The 20,131-nt window shown below is 43.0% G+C and overlaps 1 protein-coding gene across 1 annotated transcript in view; it reads right to left on the minus strand.

Moving 5' to 3' along the window:
• Window positions 1-20,131, minus strand: part of sec16a (SEC16 homolog A, endoplasmic reticulum export factor) — a 71,628-nt gene that overhangs the window by 2,901 nt on the left and 48,596 nt on the right. Inside the window, 15 exon segments of the mRNA XM_029657609.2 lie at window positions 110-193; window positions 2,698-2,769; window positions 2,895-2,980; window positions 3,150-3,290; window positions 3,768-3,891; window positions 6,928-6,984; window positions 7,156-7,239; window positions 7,820-7,963; window positions 8,056-8,103; window positions 8,186-8,586; window positions 8,742-8,943; window positions 9,033-9,146; window positions 9,394-9,534; window positions 9,903-10,008; window positions 10,528-10,639. Coding sequence (XP_029513469.2) covers window positions 110-193; window positions 2,698-2,769; window positions 2,895-2,980; window positions 3,150-3,290; window positions 3,768-3,891; window positions 6,928-6,984; window positions 7,156-7,239; window positions 7,820-7,963; window positions 8,056-8,103; window positions 8,186-8,586; window positions 8,742-8,943; window positions 9,033-9,146; window positions 9,394-9,534; window positions 9,903-10,008; window positions 10,528-10,639 — 1,916 coding nt within the window.

Here is a 20,131-nt window from a genome sequence, read left to right on the forward strand (position 1 = left end):
ACAACTTCACTTGAGATCCTCGATTTTTCCCACAGATTTCAATATACACATTTACATAAGTGTCAATTCTTAATGGGAACCCTGGCCTAACCGTTTTCAACTAACTTACCTGTGCAAACTGGGCGGGGTTATAGAACGTCACGCCTCCAGAGGGTGGAGCTCCCTGGGGAGGAGGCTGCGGAGTCGGGGGCACCTGGAAGGAATAGATGCAGGAGTTACCATGGTAACTAGGCAGTGAGGCAAGGCAATAATCCCCTTTCCTCCATGGCTACAGAGAGGACAATCAGTGACCACAGTGTTGTCGTGTTCATTAGGGCACACAATGTAAAAGTTTTGCAATGAAAAGCAAAAATGAGCATTTCTTGTTGGACAAGTACAGGTAATGTTTGGTACCTAATGAACATGACCCAGGTTTCTCTCTTCTGGGTTAATGATGTAACTATGGGAACAGGCCAGGGGGAGGAGCAAGTCTCCAGCATGCCTCTAGTTTGTAATCAAAGGTATTTTTATCAGTTTCTGTATTATCGTATTTGTGATATACACTGAACAAAAATATAAACGCAACATGAAATCATTTCAAAGACTTACCGAGTTACAGTTCATATAAATAAATTAGGCCCTAATTTATGGATTTCACATGACTGGGAACACAGATATTTTTTTTTTTTTTTTTTTAAGTAGGGGCGTGGCTCAGATAAAGTCGGTATCTGGTGTGACCACCATTTGCCTCATGTAGCGCAGCACATCTTCTTCGCATAGAGTTGATCAGGCTGTTGATTGTGGCCTGTGGAATGTTGTCCCACTCTCAAATGGCTGTGTGAAGTTGTTGCATATTGGCGGATGCTGGAAAACACAGTCGTATGCGTCAATCCAGAGAATCCCAAATATGCTCAATTTGTGACATGTCTGGTGATTACGCAGGCCACGGAAGAACGGACATTTTCAGCTTCCAGGAATTGTGTACAGATCCTTGTGACATGGGGCCGTGCATTATCATGCTGAAACATGAGGTGATGGTGGCGGATGAATGTCACGACAATGGGCCTCAGGATCTCATCACGGTATGTCTGCATTCAAATTGACATCGATAAAATGCAATTGTGTTTGTTGTCCATAGTTTATGCCTGCTCATACCATAACCCCACCTTGGGGCACTCTGTTCACAACGTTGACATCAGCAAACCGCTCGTCCACAAGACGCCATCTGCCCAGTACAGTTGAAACTGGTATTCATCCATGAAGAGCACGTCTCCAGCTTGCCAGTGGCTATTGAAAAGTGACCATTTGCTCTCTGAAGTTGGTTACAATGCAGACCTGCAGTCAGGTTAAGACCCTGGTGAGGACGATGAGCACGCAGATGAGCTTCCCTGAGACGGTTTCTGATAGTTAGTGCAGAAATTCTTCGGTTGTGCAAACCTGCAGTTTTATCAGCTGTCCGGGTGGCTGGTCTCATTACAATCCTGATGGTGAAAAAGCCGGATGTGGGGAGGTCCTGGGCTGGCGCGGTTACACGTGGTCTGCAGTTTTGAGGCCGGTTGGACGTACTACCAAATTATCTAAAACGACATTGAGGCAGCATATGGTAGAGAAATGAACATTCAATTATCTGGCAACAGCTCTGGTGGGCATTCCTGCAGTCAGCATGCCAATTTCACGCTCCCTTTGCTGTGTGACAAAACTGTACATTTTAAAGTGGCCTTTTATTGTCCCCAGCACAAGGTGCACCAGTGTAATGATCATGCTGTAATCAGCTTCTTGATATGCCACACCTGTTAGGTGGATGGATTATCTTAGATAAAGAGAAATGCTCACTAACAGGGATGTGTACACCTTTTGAGAGAAATAAGCTTTTTGTGCATATGGAACGTTTCTGGGATCCTTCAGCTCATAAAACATGGAACCAACACTTTACATGTTGCGTTTATATTTTTGTTCAGTGTAGTATCTTAACGTTTCAAAATTGAGTCAGAGACACAATCAGAACAGCTCTAATTGGCTGCATTCTCCTCCAATCTGAGGGATGTTGATTACCTCCAATCGGTTGAAAGTTAGCTAGCATGCTAGTGGGTGAGAGTGGTGCTTGAGACAGCCAGGGGGATACAGCTGATGGAATGTTAAGCAGCAAGGCAGTGAGGTGGGGGCTGTGGTGAGGGTGGGGGGGGCGATTGAGGCCCAGCTAGAGGTACCTGGTTTATATGCGGACTCAATTCAAGTGATAAAGAACTCATTGAGCTAGAACGCGACAGCTAAAGATGGCAGGGGAGGGAAATAACACGGAAAAACACAAAACCACAGAATTATTTCATCATCCCGTGCATGGATTAGATCAAGAACTGCATCCACTCCCAGTTTAATATAATCTCCACAAAAGCAGATGTAAATCAAAATATCGACAATAAGGATTTATTTCTGATGTTAAGATACACAATCTTAGGGAGAGGATCCATTATTAGAAAATGTGAGTCTTTTACATGTCATCCTGCCCAGGTGTTAGCATGGTTATGAGGCCCACACAGGAAAATAAAGGCTGGAAGTTGAAACATGCTCCCACAAACAAACACGCACGTACCAACCATCACTCAACCAAGCTAGATGACTGTTAAAAGTGGAAGGTAATTTGTTTCAATGGGGGCATGAGGGTTTATGATAGAGTAGCAGGGGTACTACAGTCCTCTAGGAGGATCGAGGTGCTTCTACCTCTCCTGACGGGGACCCAGCGGCAATAGGGGGCCCCACTGGACCGGGCGGTAACAATGTTGGGTTGAACATCTGGACAGATCAAACATCTTAATTCAGTTCGGCAGATATTGAATTGGTGTGTCTAATCTGATGGTCTTATGGTGTGAAATCTATTATACACAACTATAAACATCACTGGGAGTGTAATACGGTACCTGTGGCACAGCACTGGGGTTAGGGTCGCTCTGTTCCTGGTTCCCTCCTGTCTCTGGGACATTACCCATCATGGGCTGCTGTTCCTCTGGAGCCAGACAGGAGAGAACACATTACAATACAAATACTGTACACTCACACACCGGTATCAAAACAACACGCAAACAAACTAATATTCCCAACCCAGTCACACTCAAAAGACCTATGATGACCATCGCTAGAGTACATTGATATATTTATTCAAAAGGTTAGCATACCTGCCCCGGGCACAAACAGGTTGGCTGGCATGGGCATGGGAGCCAACGGGGCAAAGAAGTCTGACGGGGCAGGTGCCGATCCACCGGGCTTGGCACGGGGTCCACCTGGGTTCAGGACATCCACGTAGCGGCTCTTTGTACCTGAGATGGGTGAGAACATATATTTTTTTTATCTGCTAAAAAAATCCTCCAGAAAATCTGACGTGCCAAAATGACAAGCACTATTAGTGTGGTTCCTAGAGGTTTGCAGCGGTTTCAAGTGCAATGTGACATGTATCATTATTTTCCTTCACATTCCCGAAAGCCAGGATCATGCACCTGCCTCTATTTCCCCTCTACAATGCTCACAAGCCATGCAGGACTTGCTAAAACTGGGAGTGTGACAAACACACCTGGCTAATTCAAAGCATACTCCCTTCAGACAATATCCTAGTTGCCAAGTGTGAGCAGGGAGTGATGCGCTCCCAATGAAACCTGATACACTGGTCATGTGAGCAGCAGCACAAGTGAAATGTAGCTGCAAGAGTTTTGCAGCACTGCATTGAATCTAAAACCTGTATCAGCTAAAAACCCACAATGAGGGGCTGCTTACGTTATGCCAACACGTGTAAATCTCACCTGCTCTCCTGGAGAACATGTTGACAGGCGGCCCACCAGTAGGGGGACCTCCAGGACCCCCTTGTCCCGGTATGGGTCCCAGCATCTTAGGGAAGCCCGAGGGAGGAGGAGGAGGGGGCTTGTACTGGTTACACAGACACAAACACACATCAATACTTTATTATTAGGATCAAAGATATCTCTGTGTTAGTATGATAAACCAAAATACTGTATAAACAGATGGTCATACACGTGCTAGGATATTAATATAAATCTCTTATTATGAGGACTAAGAATGTACATTTTGGGAAATGTTGCTGCCGACTAACAGACCCTCATTAAATGGTCAACAAACGGTTACATTTTTTCCAAACAGTAATTTGATGTGATCAACAGAAAATACTATGCATGCGGACGTTTTTCATTAAGAGCATAATGGAAGCATGCAACAATAGCACGCCTATTGTCTTCCAGTCAAAAGGCTATATAGCCTATTATTCAACATACGACTCCTGTAATGAAGCAGCTAATAAAACAATTTCAAACATTTACCAAAATGCAATTTGTGGGAAAACACTGTTCTAAACAGAGCACCTAATGCGAGCGGTTCCGTATGTGACAGAGATGAAAACACTGTTCTGAACAGAGCACCTAATGCGAGCGGTTCCGTATGTGACAGAGATGAAAACACTGTTCTGAACAGAGCACCTAATGCGAGCGGTTCCGTATGTGACAGAGATGAAAACACTGTTCTGAACAGAGCACCTAATGCGAGCGGTTCCGTATGTGACAGAGATGAAAACACTGTTCTGAACAGAGCACCTAATGACAGAGATGAAAACACTGTTCTGAACAGAGCACCTAATGCGGCGGTTCCGTATGTGACAGAGATGAAAACACTGTTCTGAACAGAGCACCTAATGCGTGACAGAGATGAAAACACTGTTCTGAACAGAGCACCTAATGCGAGCGGTGTGACAGAGAGATGAAAACACTGTTCTGAACAGAGCACCTAATGCGAGCGGTTCCGTATGTGACAGAGATGAAAACACTGTTCTGAACAGAGCACCTAATGACAGAGATGAAAACACTGTTCTGAACAGAGCACCTAATGCGAGCGGTTCCGTATGTGACAGAGATGAAAACACTGTTCTGAACAGAGCACCTAATGCGAGCAGTTCCGTATGTGACAGAGATGAAAACACTGTTCTGAACAGAGCACCTAATGCGAGCGGTTCCGTATGTGACAGAGATGAAAACACTGTTCTGAACAGAGCACCTAATGCGAGCAGTTCCGTATGTGACAGAGATGAAAACACTGTTCTGAACAGAGCACCTAAAAACACTGTTCTGAACAGAGCACCTAATGCGAGCGGTTCCGTATGTGACAGAGATGAAAACACTGTTCTGAACAGAGCACCTAATGTTCTGAACAGCACCTAATGCGAGTTCCGTATGTGACAGAGATGAAAACACTGTTCTGAACAGAGCACCTAATGCGAGCGGTTCCGTATGTGACAGAGATGAAAACACTGTTCTGAACAGAGCACCTAATGCGAGCGGTTCCGTATGTGACAGAGATGAAAACACTGTTCTGAACAGAGCACCTAATGCGAGCAGTTCCGTGTGACAGAGATGAAAACACTGTTCTGAACAGAGCACCTAATGCGAGCAGTTCCGTATGTGACAGAGATGAAAACACTGTTCTGAACAGAGCACCTAATGCGGTTCCGTATGTGACAGAGATGAAAACACTGTTCTGAACAGAGCACCTTCCGTATGCGAGATGAAAACACTGTTCTGTTCCGTTCCGTATGTGACAGAGATGAAAACACTGTTCTGAACAGAGCACCTAATGCGAGCGGTTCCGTATGTGACAGAGATGAAAACACTGTTCTGAACAGAGCACCTAATGCGAGTGACTGTTCTGAACAGAGCACCTAATGACAGAGAGATGAAAACACTGTTCTGAACAGAGCACCTAATGCGAGCGGTTCCGTATGTGACAGAGATGAAAACACTGTTCTGAACAGAGCACCTAATGCGACACTGTTCTGAACAGAGCACCTAATGAAACAGAGATGAAAACACTGTTCTGAACAGAGCACCTAATGCGAGCAGATGAAAACACTGTTCTGAACAGAGCACCTAATGCGAGCGGTTCCGTGACAGAGATGAAAACACTGTTCTATGTGACAGAGATGAAAACACTGTTCTGAACAGAGCACCTAATGCGAGCAGTTCCGTATGTGACAGAGATGAAAACACTGTTCTGAACAGAGCACCTAATGCGAGCAGTTCCGTATGTGACAGAGATGAAAACACTGTTCTGAACAGAGCACCTAATGCGAGCAGTTCCGTATGTGACAGAGATGAAAACACTGTTCTGAACAGAGCACCTAATGCACTGTTCTGAACAGAGCACCTAATGTTCCGTATGTGACAGAGATGAAAACACTGTTCTGAACAGAGCACCTAATGCGAGCGGTTCCGTATGTGACAGAGATGAAAACACTGTTCTGAACAGAGCACCTAATGCGAGCAGTTCCGTATGTGACAGAGATGAAAATCTGTTAGAAACTTAGAAAGAGCTGGATTCTAAAGATGCAACAACTAGGTCGAGTTGCTAATACAACCAGGATTGTGCCATTGGCATGTAGAAGTCTAACTTTTTGATTGATGGATTTTGGCTAGGCTACTTTGAAGCAAGGTAAGACATGCTTCATTATTTGAAGTAAAGTAAAATAGGTTTCAAACAACTATACTGCCTCAAACTCACATTGCAAAGTTTAACATGTGATTGCATTTCGAATTGTTATTTGTTGCGCAGTGACTGGGCTTATAAATGCATACATTTCACTCCAGTGCCAGCTTTTTGAGGAGCTGCTGTTGAGCTGTCTGACAGGAGATAGGCTATTCTTCTCTTCAAACTAGGCTCTGTAGCTGTACGTGTATGATAAATAAGATACATGAAGACTAACAGAAAATACACGCTGCAATTTAAACCATTAATTTATGCAAATTAACCTAAAGACCGATAAGCATGACCGGTCGAATTAAGTTTTGCCAGCTACCGATTAACAGATGACCGTTAACATCCCTAATGAGGACTAATAAAAACAACAATACATATAGGCATGCTAATCATAATGGCTGGAACGCACGCACACAAAAAACTAACCTCCTCCTCTGGCTCATCCAAGTTGACCCATTTCTGTTTCTTCTCGTCCCAGACAATCTGACAGAACAGACGAGTCAACTGAAGATACTCATCAGCTCCAATACACACACATACTGACCACACTGCCATGTATAAACTGTGAGCTTTTACAGACAGGACTCAGTAGAGTAGTAAGGAAGAGTATGTACAAATATGACTGGAAAACAAGGAGTGTCAGAGTTGACTTACAGATTTGTTTTTGTCATCCGGAAGGTGGGCTTCATTCTTCCCCTTCCTATAGAGCCAGTTGAGCCAACCGCCACCCCCCCCTCCCTGAGAGAGAGAAAAATAAAATCAGAAATGGTTACAGAATTATATATATATATATATATATATAAATATATATATATATGTGTGTGTGTGTGTGTGTGTAAGAGCTGAAATGATAAATCGAAAATAACCGACACCAACTGAACCAACCACTAATCAAAGACATTTTGCTGATATCAATAATTACTATAAGTAGCCTATATAAAAAAAAGAGCTATTCTGGGCGATTGCTAACGGGACAATTGATAGCTACAAAATTCAAAGTAATAGTAGTTTTAAGTAAGTAAGTAGCCTTGCATGAGACTTGGCTTATACCAGCCGGAACGGCACATAGACTCCTGCCCTATCTCCTGTTTCTGTAGCGTGAGGCAGCTTGGTGTACAAGTACACCCCCTGGACAGGACGCTAGTCTATCACAGGGCCTAAACCACAATCTATCTCCTTAATGCTGAACTCACAACATTCCAATCTCAGGATGGACACTAACCACAAGGCCATTGGGGGTAATAATAAAAAGTAACTGCGGTGTGTGTGGGATTGTGTGTGAAAGGGACACAATACGTAGTGTGTGTGTCTGTATAACCTTTTTAGGTGAGTCCTTCTTGGCCTGCTCAGGGATGGAGGGTGGAGGTGGAGAGGACTGTTTGGCTGCCGAGTTGCTCCTCTCTCGTCCTCCAGAGTGTGTGGAAGATTCCGACATGGTGCGGGAGCGGCGACCTGGAGGCTGCTGCAGACAAAACAGACCCAGTCAGACAAACACATGCACACACACTGCCAAAGGTAATAGTGATCTGACACACACGCATGCACACACCCTACCATTTGCATTGAGGACTGTGAAGTAGTCCTGGATCTTCTTCCTGGGCCCTGTGCAAACAAGACAAGAGTTAGTGGTATCAGCATATCTCCTCAAACTATTCTAACAAGGCTGAATGCACGTAACACACACCATGTGAGCCATTTGGTCATAGAAGTCCATCTGAGGCGTGAAGGTGTTCCTCTGTGGAGAGATGGACATGGGAGGAGGCTGTAGTTCCGGTGGACCTGTCGGCTGATAATTGTCAGAGGGCATCTTTTGTGGCTGCTGCATTTGCGGGGGCATCATCTGTTGCTGATGCTGTGGTGGCGCCATCTGCTGGTGCTGGGCTCCAGGAAACATGTCCCTTTTGTCCAGTTGGGGCTGCTGGGGTTGGTAAGGTTGTACAAAGCCAGAGCCTTGGGGAGGGAACCCTGATAAAGGGATCTGGCCAGGTGGTCCAGGGAGACTGGGGGGTACTGGGTAGAACTGGACCCCCTCGTTGGGGTGTGGCGGCTGGGAGACCATTCCGTCCTGGAGGATAGTTGGGGGAGCTAGATGGGAGGAGAAGGTTTGTGTGTTTAGTGGTGACTGCTTATATTTGTGAATTGCTATGGGACATTGGTCATTGCATTAGGAGTCAACAAGTTCTAAAACATACATGAACAAACATACACCTATCGTGTTACAAGGTGGGCTTGTTGCTCACCTGGAGGCATCAGCTGCACCCCTTGCTGAGGTGGTCCGGGCATGAGTGAGGTCATCAGAGGGTTGTCAGAGGTGTGGCCAACCATGTCCAGAGGCTGGGCATATGGCTCAGGCGGGCTGGTCTGGTCTAACTCAGAATTGGGGGTGCTGCAGTCATACTGCTGAGGAGTATCCCTGTCTGCATTGTATGCAATCACTCCAGTCTATGGGGGAAAAGAATAACAGCCCAGTCAGTTAGACACACCTACAACAACATGAATAGGCTTCTCATACACATTAATAAAACACACACCCTCATCTGTCCATCCAGCTGTCTCAGATTAATCAGCCACTCTGGCTCGTTGAAGAGCTCCTGATCTGCCTTCTCCTTCAGTTGTGGATCGAAGAATCGCATCTTCTCAGACATCTATAATTAACAGCAGACCAGACATTCAAAATTCTCACACATAGTAACAATCAACACCTAAGAGATAGGTATGTGAGAGTGAGTGAGTGAGAGAGACTGCGTGTATGAATGAGAGTGTGCACGCGCGTTTTGTATTTGTATGCAAGTATGAGTGAGTAAGTACATGTGTGTTGACAGTGCCCTTGTGTGCGTGTTGTGAGAGCGATTATATGTGGGTGTGTGTGCGCACACATGTGTGTGTGTCTACCTGCATCAGCTGACTGGTGAACACAGGAGAGTGGTAGGACGGCTGCATGAGCACGCTCCTGGAGATAACCTCACAGTAATGGAAGGCCTGAGCACACAGCCCGGCCTCGGCCAGGCGACACGCATAGATCAGCTTGAACACCTAGAGGGAGACGGAAGAAAGGTCAAAGGTCATGATAGCTGATTTCATCGCACAGAGGCCAGGCACATTCACTTAAATTAGGAGTGAAGAGGAAATTCAGCATCTCTTGGAGGGCAGTGGAAGTTGATCAAAATGTTTATTTAATGATAAAACCAATGTGTTTCAGCCTTTCACGTCAGGGTTTTACTTAAATTCGGAGAACAGGGATCAGACGGCACTACTCATAGAAATAGAATGACTAGAAGACATTTCTATGCAGCTACTGCCATGCTATACAGCACCTCTAGATGACCATTCAGTCCATTTCTGTAAGATCAGGAGGTATGTCTATGGCGTGTGCTCAAGTTCAGATATGTGTGTGTACTCACCTGGAAGTTGGGCAGGGAGCAGGGCTGGGAACCCAGAGACTGGGCATACTCATATGCCTCCGTCCTCTGGATCGCTTCGTTAGACGCAAACTGGAAGAACGACAGACTAGCAAGAAAGAGGTCATTAAAGCCTTTGTATGCCATATGCATGAACGTTCATATTCCTATGTAAGATTATATGCCTGTGAGTTTGTTCCACAGTGTGGCAGCAAAAACAGAGGTGTGTGTGAGAGTGAGAAAACTGACTGTCCGTGTCCAAATATCCATACCTGCATTCTAAATAATAGGCATTTTGTGTATGTGAAAAAAGATAGTTTTAAATTGTGAAATGTCAAATTTAGTATGTGTTAAATGCCAGGATGTCATACTCATTTCAGCTATTCATCTAGTAGAATTCGCTGTGCACCATTGAGGAAGAGAATAGTCTTTCGAGCCTCAAATGTGTTTGACAACAGCTGATAATCAGCTGAGGGGGATGCGCTATTCCCAAATTAACGAATGGCGGGAATCAACGCAATATGTAGTATGTAGTCTGATTACTACAGAGTAATCAGTTTAAGTAGTAGGCAAGACATTTCCACAACAGCCAACAAGTGAGAAAGGGACAGAGCAGCAGATGTCTAACCTGTGGTTTGAGCCGATTAGAACCATCTTGGTGCTCTTTTTGGTGAACACCCCCAAACCAACCTGGGCCATCAGGTAACAGAAGTGGGCCGCATCGGTTAGCCCCTTGGAAGCTGTAACACACGTCAATCGACTGTTGAAAAGAGCCTGACTGTACCTCAAATTCAACTCAATTTATGAATATCACAGAACTTTGTTCTGACTGTTTTCGGTCAGGATTGCAGCAGGTAGTAATATTGCATTTATTATCATAATATATAGTTTGTCATCAACATCATAACCATTAGTGATGGGTGGGGAAAAAAACGATGGTTACATATCGCAATATTACTTTGACCAATATCATATAGATACTTTGACTCAAAGTATTGATTTGTAAAAAGTTAGCGTTAGCTAGCGCTAGTCGGATGTACCTGCATCAATACACTGGTATTTTTCATCCTATAACTTGGTCTCCATCTTTACAAAAAAAATTATAGTACGCCAACATGTTTTCAGCACGTTTTATTTTCATGACTGATCAAAACTAGTTTATTATGGCTCGTCTCTGCAGCAGACATATAGTGAGCAATATGTTTGGAACATAAAAACACAAAATCAAATGGCAACAATGGAGGCTCCTCAGAATAGGAAGGAGAGGACCATTCTACTCAGTGAATTTAAGAGAAATAAAAAGTGAAACATTAAAAAGTTATTCAATTCACTACCAAGAGTATGTGGACAGCTGCTCGTCGAACATCTCATTCCAAAATCATGGAGTCGGTCACTCATTTGCTGCTCTAACAGCCTTCCACTGTGAAGTCTTTCCACTAGATGTTGGAACATTGCTGCGGGGACTTACTTGAATTCAGCTACAAGTTCATTAGTGAGGTCGGGCACTGATGTTGGCCGATTAGGCCTGGCTCGCAGTCAGCGTTCCAAATCATAGCAAAGGTGTTTGATGGGGTTAGACATCGCTTTGTGCACAGGGGCATTATCATGATGAAACAGGAAGGGGCCTTGCCCAAACTGTTGCTACGAAGTTCAGAATATCATTGTATGCTGTAGTGTTAGAATTTCCCTTCACTGGAACTAAAGGGCCTAGCCCGAACCATGAAAAAAACAGCCCCAGAACATTATTCCTCCTCCTTTACAGTTGGCACTATGCATTGGGCAGGTAGTGTTCTCCTAGCATCCACCAAACCCAGATTTGTCTGTCAGGCTGCCAGATGAAGTGTGATTCATCCATTCCGAGAACACATTTCCACTGCTCAAGTCCCCAATGACGGCGAGCTTTACACCACTCCAGCCAACGTTTGGCATTGCACATGGTTAACTTATGCTTGTGTGCGGCTGCTCGGCCATGGAAACTCATTGCTTGAAGCTCCCGATGAACATTTCTGGTGCTGACGTTGCTTCCAGAGACAGCTTGGAACTCGGCTGTGAATGTTGCAACAGAGGACAGGCGATTTTTACGCGTTACGCGCTTCAGCACTCGGCGGTCCCGGTCTTTGAGCTTGTCTGGCCTACCACTTCGCAGCTGAGTTGTTGTTGTTGTTCCTAGACATTTCCACCTCACAATAACAGCACTTACAGTTGACCGGAGCAGCTCTAGCAGGGCAGAAATATGACGAACTGGCTTGTTGGAAAGGTGGTACCATGTTGAAAGTCACTTCAGTAAGGCCATTCGACTGCCAATGTTTGTCTATGGAGATTGCATGGCTGTGTACTCGATTTTATATAATAGCCGAATCCATTAATTGGTCCACATACTTTTGTATATATAAGTGTATATTCACGTCACCAAATAACTGATTAAAAAAACCCGTTTTGCAATGAAGGTCTACAGTAGCCTCAACAGCACCCTCTATGGTAGCACCATGGTGTAGCCGGAGAACAGCGATTTTCAGTTCTCTGGGTACATTGATATCAATACAAAACCTAGGAGGCTCATGGTTCTCACCCCCTTCCATAGGTACACAGAAATTATGACGTCTTCTGGAGCATTTCATCGTTAGATCCCCATACAGTTTATTGCAACACGTAGACATTTGTTTCATGTTTAATAGGCATACGATATATTTTCATTTAGCCAACCATTTATTAGCCTGCTATGAGTGGACGCAATGTTTATAGTGCACATGAATGTTAGCAAGACTCATGAGGTAGAAGTTCTGTTCATTTGATTCAATGTATTGTTCATATTTCCTGTGTTATGTCAGAGTTCCTTGTGTCTGAGTCCTACAGTGCATTCGGAAAGTATTCAGAAGCTTTCACTTTTTCCACATTTTCCAGTATTATTCTCAAATATATATAAATATTTTTTTTCCCTTCAATCTACATAGAATACCCCATAATGACAGAGCAAAAACAGTTTGAATTTTTTGCTAATTTAAATATATTTACATACAGTGGGGGGGAAAAGTATTTAGTCAGCCACCAATTGTGCAAGTTCACCCACTTAAAAAGATGAGGCCTGTAATTTTCATCATAGGTACACTTCAACAATGACGACAAAAAAAAAATCACATTGTAGGATTTTTTATTAATTTATTTGCAAATTATGGTGGAAAATAAGTTTTTGGTCACCTACAAACAAGCAAGATTTCTGGCTCTCACAGACCTGTAACAACTTCTTTAAGAGGCTCCTCTGTCCTCCACTCGTTACCTGTATTAGTGGCACCTGTTTGAACTTGTTATCCGTATAAAAGACACCTGTCCACAACCTCAAACAGTCACACTTCAAACTCCACTATGGCCAAGACCAAAGAGCTGTCAAAGGACACCAGAAACAAAATTGTAGACCTGCACCAGGCTGGGAAGACTGCATCTGCAATAGGTAAGCAGCTTGGTTTGAAGAAATTAACTGTGGGAGCAATTATTAGGAAATGGAAGACATACAAACCACTGATAATCTCCCTCGATCTGGGGCTCCACGCAAGATCTCACCCCGTGGGGTCAAAATGATCACAAGAAGGGTGAGCAAAAATCCCAGAACCACACGGGGGGACCTAGTGAATGACATGCTGAGAGCTGGGACCAAAGTAACAAAGCCTACCATCAGTAACACACTACACAGCCAGGGACTCAAATCCTGCAGTGCCAGACGTGTCCCCCTGCTTAAGCCAGTACATGTCCAGGCCTGTCTGAAGTTTGCTAGAGAGCGTTTGGATCCAGAAGAAGATTGGGAGAATGTCATATGGTCAGATGAAACTAAAATCAAACTTTTTGGTAAAAACTCAACTCGTCGTGTTTGGAGGACAAAGAATGCTGAGTTGCATCCAAAGAACACCATGCCTACTGTGAAGCATGGGGGTGGAAACATCATGCTTTGGGGCTGTTTTTCTGCAAAGGGACCAGGACGACTCATCCGTGTAAAGGAAAGAATGAATGTGGCCATGTATCGTGAGATTTTGAGTGAAAACCTCCTTCCATCAGCAAGGTCATTGAAGATGAAACGTGGCTGGGTCTTTCAGCATGACAATGATCCCAAACACTGGCACCATCCGTAGGTTTCCTCCAGACATAACATTTGGCATTCAGGGCAAAGAGTTCAACCTTGGTTTCATCAGACCAGAGAATATTCTCATGGTCTTAGAGTCCTTTAAGTGCCTTTTCGCAAATTCCAAGCGGACTGTCATGTGCCTTTTACTGAGGAGTGGATTCCGTCTGACCACTCTACCATAAAGGCCTGATTGGTGGAGTGCTGCAGAGATGGTTGTCCTTCTGAAAAGTTCTCCCATTTCCTTTGTGGAGCTCTGGAGCTTGTGTCAGAGTGACCATCAGGTTCTTGTTCACCTCCCTGACCAAGGCCCTTCTCCCCCGATTGCCCAGTTTGGCCGGGCTGCCAGCTCTAGGAAGAGTCTTGTTGGTTCCAAACTTCTTCCATTTAAGAATGGAGGCCACTGTGTTTTCCTGGGGACCATCAATGATGCAGACATTTTTTGGTACCCTTCCCCAGATCTGTACCTCGACACAATCCTGTCTCGGACCTCTACGGACAATTCCTTCAACCTCATGGCTTAGTTTTTGCTCTGACATGCACTGTCAACTGTGTGACCTTATATAGAAAGGTGTGTGCCTTTCCAAAACATGTCCAATCAATTGAACTCACCACAGGTGGATTCCAATCAAGTTCTAGAAACATCAAGGAAGATCAATGAAACACGATGCACCTGAACTGAATTTCAAGTCTCATAGCAAAGGGTCTGAATACTTACAGTTGAAGTCAGAAGTTTACATAAACAAGTTTTAATGACTCCAACCTAAGTGTTTCAACCACTCCACAAATTTCTTGTCAACCTTTCTGGCGCAGGCGTTCCGCTAGTAACCCACCTCGACAACATCCGGTGAAATTGCAGAGCGCCAAATTCAAAACACAGAAATAGTCATAATAAACATTCATAAAAAATACAAGTTTTATACATCGGCTTAAAGATGAACTTCTTGTTAAACCAGCCGCTTTGTCAGATTTCAAAAAGGCTTTACAGCGAAAGCATACCATGTGATTATCTGAGGACAGCGCCCCACTTACAAAAGTATACAAACATTTTACAACCAAGTAAAGGAATTACAAAAGTCAGAAAGAGCGATAAAATTAATCACTTGCCTTTGAAGATCTTCATATGGTTGCAGTCACAAGAGTCCCAGCTACACAATAAATGTTTGTTTTGTTTGATAAAGTCCCTCTTTATATCCCAAATAATCAGTTTTGTTGGTGCATTTTGTTCAGTAATCCACTGGCTCAAAAGCGGTCAAAACATGCAGACGAATACATCCTAATAGTATTGTCAAACGATGTTTAGAATTAACCCTCAGGTTGTCAATTGTCTAAATAATCGATAGTATTTCAACTGGACAACAGCGTATTCAATAGAAAGGAAAAACAATGAAGGGCACGCAATCGGTCAGGTGTGAAAACCAGCACTGCATGATCCTACAATCCACTGACAAAGGTCTCATTCTTCTAAATTTTTCAGATAAAACGCCTGAAACAATGTCTAAAGACTTGACATCTAGTGGAAGCCATATGAACTGCAATCTGGGTCCTAACCCAGATACTCTATAGGCATTCAATTGAAAATATCCACACCAAAAAAATCCCACTTCCTGGACGGATTTTCAACTGCCATATCAGTTCTGTTATACTCACAGACATTATTTTAACAGTTTTGGAAACTTTAGAGAGTGTATGCATATCCTAGCTTCTGGGCCTGAGTAACAGGGCACGCTTCTCATCCAGACGTCAAAATACTGCCCCCAAGCCATAATAAGTTAAATAGTTTTGGCAAGTCGGTTAGGACATTACTATGTGCATGACAAGTAATTTATACAACAATTGTTTACAGACAGATCATTTCACTTATAATTCACTGTATCACAATTCCAGTGGGTCCGAAGTTTACATACATGAAGTTGACTGTTCCTTTAAACAGCTTGGAAAATTCCAGAAAATTATGTCATGGCTTTAGAAGCTTCTGATAGGTCAATTGGAGGTGTACCTGTGGATGTATTTCAAGGCCTACCTTCAAACTCAGTGCTTACTTGCTTGACATGATGGGAAAATCAAAAGAAATCAGCCAAGATCTCAGAAAAATAATTTTAGACCTCCACAAGTCTGATTCAGGCAATTTCCAAACGCCTGAAGGTACTACGTTCATCTGCACAAACAATAGTATGCAAGTATAAACACCATGGGACCACGCAGCCGTCATACCGCTCAGGAAAGAGATGCGTTCTGTCTCCTAGAGATTAACATACTGTGGAGCGAAAAGTGCAAATCAATCCCAGAAAAACTGCATAGGACCTTGTGAATATGGTACAAAAGTATCTATATCCACAGTAAAACGAGTCCTATATGGCGACATAACCTGAAAGGCCGCTCAGCAAGGAAGAAGCCACTGCTTCAAAATCACCATAAAAAAGTCAGACTACTGTTTGCAACTGCACATCGGGACAAACTCGTACTTTTTGGAGAAATGTCCTCTGGTCTGATGAAACAAAAATAGAACTGTTTGGCCCTAAAAACCATCGTAATGTTTGGAGGAAAAAGGGGGAGACTTGCAAGCCGAAGAACACCATCCCAACTGTGAAGCACGGGGGTGGCAGCATCATGTTGTGGGGAGGTGCTTTGCTGCAGGAGGGACTGGTGTACTTCACAAAATGAATGGCATCACGAGGAAAGAAAATTATGTAGATATATTGAAGCAACATCAAGACATCAGTCAGGAGGTTAAAGCCTGGTCGCAAATGGGTCTTCCAAATGGACAATGACCCCAAGCATACTTCCAAAGTTGTGGCAAATGGCTTAAGGACAACAAAGTCAAGGTATTGGAGTGGCCATCACATACCCTGACCTCAATCCTATAGAAAATTTGTGGGCAGAACTGAAAAAGCGTGTGCGAGCAAGGAGGCCTACAATCCTGACTCAGTTACACCAGCTCTGTTAGGAGGATTGGGCCAAAAGTCACCCAACTTATTGTGGGAAGCTTGTGGAAGACTACCCAAAATGTTTGACCCAAGTTAAACAATTTAAAGGCAATGCAACCAAATACTAATTGAGTGCATGTAAACTTCTGACCCACTGGGAATATGATGAAAGAAATAAAAGCTGAAATAAATCACTCTCCACTATTATTCTGACATTTCACATTCTTAAAATAAAGTGGTGATCCTAACTGACCTAAAACAGGGAATTATTACTAGCATTAAATCTCAGGAATTGTGAAAAACTGAGTTTAAATGGATTTGGCTAAGGTTAATGTAAACTTCCGACTTAAATTGTATTTTTTAAAATGATTTAACTAGGCAAGTCAGTTAAGAACACATTTTTATTTACAATGACGGCCTACTGGGGGAACAGTGCCTGCCTTGTTCAGGGGTAGAACGACATATTTTTACTTTTCAGCTCAGCGATTCGATTCAGCAACCTTTCATTTACTGGCCTGCCTCCCCAAAATAAGGTAGTTTTTTTGTTTTAATACATGTGCAAAAATGTCTAAAAACGTGTTTTGCTTTGTCATTATGGGTTATTGTGTGTAGATAGATGAGGGAAAACATTTAATGAATACATTTTAGGGTAAGGCTGTAACTTGGAACTAGGGGGCACTATTTTTATGTTTGGAAAAATAACGTTCCCAAAGTAAACGGCCTATTTCTCAGGACCAGATGCTAGAATATGCATATAATTGACAGATTAGGATAGCAAACAGTCTAAAGTTTCCAAAACTGTAAAAATATTGTCTGTGATTATCACAGAATTGATATTCCCGTTGAAACCCTGAGGAAAATCCAATCAGGAAGTGCCTCTTATTTTGAAACACTTCTGTTCCTATGCATGTCTCTCCTCCATTTAAAGGGATATCAACCAGATTCCTTTTTCTCTGGCTTCCCTAAGGTGTCAGTCTTTAGACAAAGTTTCAGGCTTTTATTTTGAAAAATGAGCGTGAAATATCACATTGCGTAAGTGGATAGGTGGGGGCTCTCAGAGTGAGTTTTTGCGCTACAGAGTAAAGCCACCATTGTTCCTCCCGCTGTTATAGAAAAACCTACACACTCGGTTGAAATATTATAGAATATATATTTTAAAAACAACCCGAGGAATGATTATAAAAAACATTTGACATGTTTCTGTGGACATTATGAAGACTATTTGGAATTTCCGTCTGCGTTGTCGTGACCGCTCTTTCCTGTGGATTTCTGAACATAACGCGACAAACAAACAGAGGTATTTTGGGTATAAAAATAATCTTTATGGAACAAAAGGAACATTTGTTGTGTAACTGGGAGTCTCGTGAGTGAAAACATCCTAAGAGTATCAAAGGTAAACGGTTCATTTGATTGCTTTTCTGATTTTCGTGACCAAGCTTCCTGATGCTAAGTGTACATAATGCTATGCTAGGCTATCGATAAATTTACAAACGCTTGGATTGCTTTCGCTGTAAAGCATCATTTCAAAATCTGAGATGACAGGTGGATTAACAAAAGGCTAAACTGTGTTTTGCAATATTGCACTTGTGATTTCATGAATATTAATATTTTTTAGTAATATTATGTGACTGTTGCGCTATGCTATTCAGCGGTTGCTGACGAAAATGATCCCGCGACAGCGTCAAGAAGTTAAAATGTTGAAAAAGTGAAGGGGTCTGAAAAATTTCCAAATGCACTGTATGTTTCTCTAATTTTTGTTGTACGTAATAGGAGGACGTGCTACCCAGTGTGCATAGAAATAGGCTACGTGGCCTACACTCCACACTATAATAGAAAAATATTGTTCCATGTATGCATGGTGTTGAAATATCAATAATCATCAAGTCTGATTAAGACTAATGTACCAATGTAACAATGGATGTCGAAACTGCCTTTTACATTGTAGAACCAGTTTATTGGTTGCAATTGCCAAATTGGGTAATTGTATGGTCCTGGGGTCTAAGTGCTTATGTTATTGTAGGCCTACCTGTTTGAGCTCCTGCTGGACAGATTCCATTTGGTTTCTCAAGGGGAGTCTGTACATTTTAGCTCTCTACCTGTGTCCGTTTAGATAGGACAGGTTAAGCCTGATACAGAGGCTATTTCTTTTGGGCTATTGCCCGTGTATATTTGGTAAATCTACTTGTATATTTTGTATGATTTGGTGCTTTCACCATTGGATCCCCAATACTACACGTCAACCTGCCTTACCTTCTGCTGATTTCAGACCATTACGACTGCTACAAGGTCCCCGTTTTACAATTACATAGGTTAATCAAAATGTGTTGTAGACAAAATAATGAAAAGGGCTGTCTGGTAGCCTCAATAAATAGACAAAGATTTATAGTTGAACAAGCATGTGTAGATTTGTTTTTTAGACTCAACTTGAAAACTTGATTGGCTCTTAGAATGGGTGACTTGGACTTGACTCCAGTCTTGACCTGTTCTACTTGTGACTCGACTTGAGACTCAGACCTTGTGACTTGAGTCATGCTTGTGACTCAAATAATAGTGAGTGACTTGGTCCTACCTCCTTCTGCCGGTGTAACTGCTAGTTGTACAGTGTACTGCGTGATTGTAAACCCACAATCCAATCCGTGTACAAACGCGTTAATTCCAGTTTGTTGACTAACATTGAAATGGTGACAGTGTAGGCTGTGTAGCGGTTATCGGCTATGGTTTGAAGAGGTTTTTGTCCCGGATCACAAACAGCTGTTTTGTTGTGTACTGAAGTCCACAAGCGAAGGAACATGTTGAGGAGAGCCCATAGATGAAAGGAATTATACACAAGCAAAGTGGTAATGCTGTGGCTACAATGAAAGTGAACTGTGTGTGCGGATGATCAGCAGTGTATTCATTTAGCCGATTCTGTTGCAAAACGTTTCTTAAATCGGAAGCAAACTGAATGAAACGGGAAGAGATCTCCCTGAATTTGTCCAATAGAAACTATCGTTTTAGTTGGAAAACAGTGTTTTTGCAACTGCTTGGACGAATGATTACACCCTAGGTCACCTAGATGCAGGCAAGAGTGTGCAAGGTGATATTCAATGTGTCACTGCCTGTCACCTTGATTAGTCCAATGTCTCTCAAATCAAATATTATTTGTCACATGCACTGAATACAACAGGTGTAGACCTTACTGTGAAATGCTTAATTAC

This window comes from Oncorhynchus nerka, linkage group LG4 (assembly GCF_034236695.1).
Source record: "Oncorhynchus nerka isolate Pitt River linkage group LG4, Oner_Uvic_2.0, whole genome shotgun sequence".
NCBI classification, from domain to species: Eukaryota; Metazoa; Chordata; class Actinopteri; order Salmoniformes; family Salmonidae; genus Oncorhynchus; species Oncorhynchus nerka.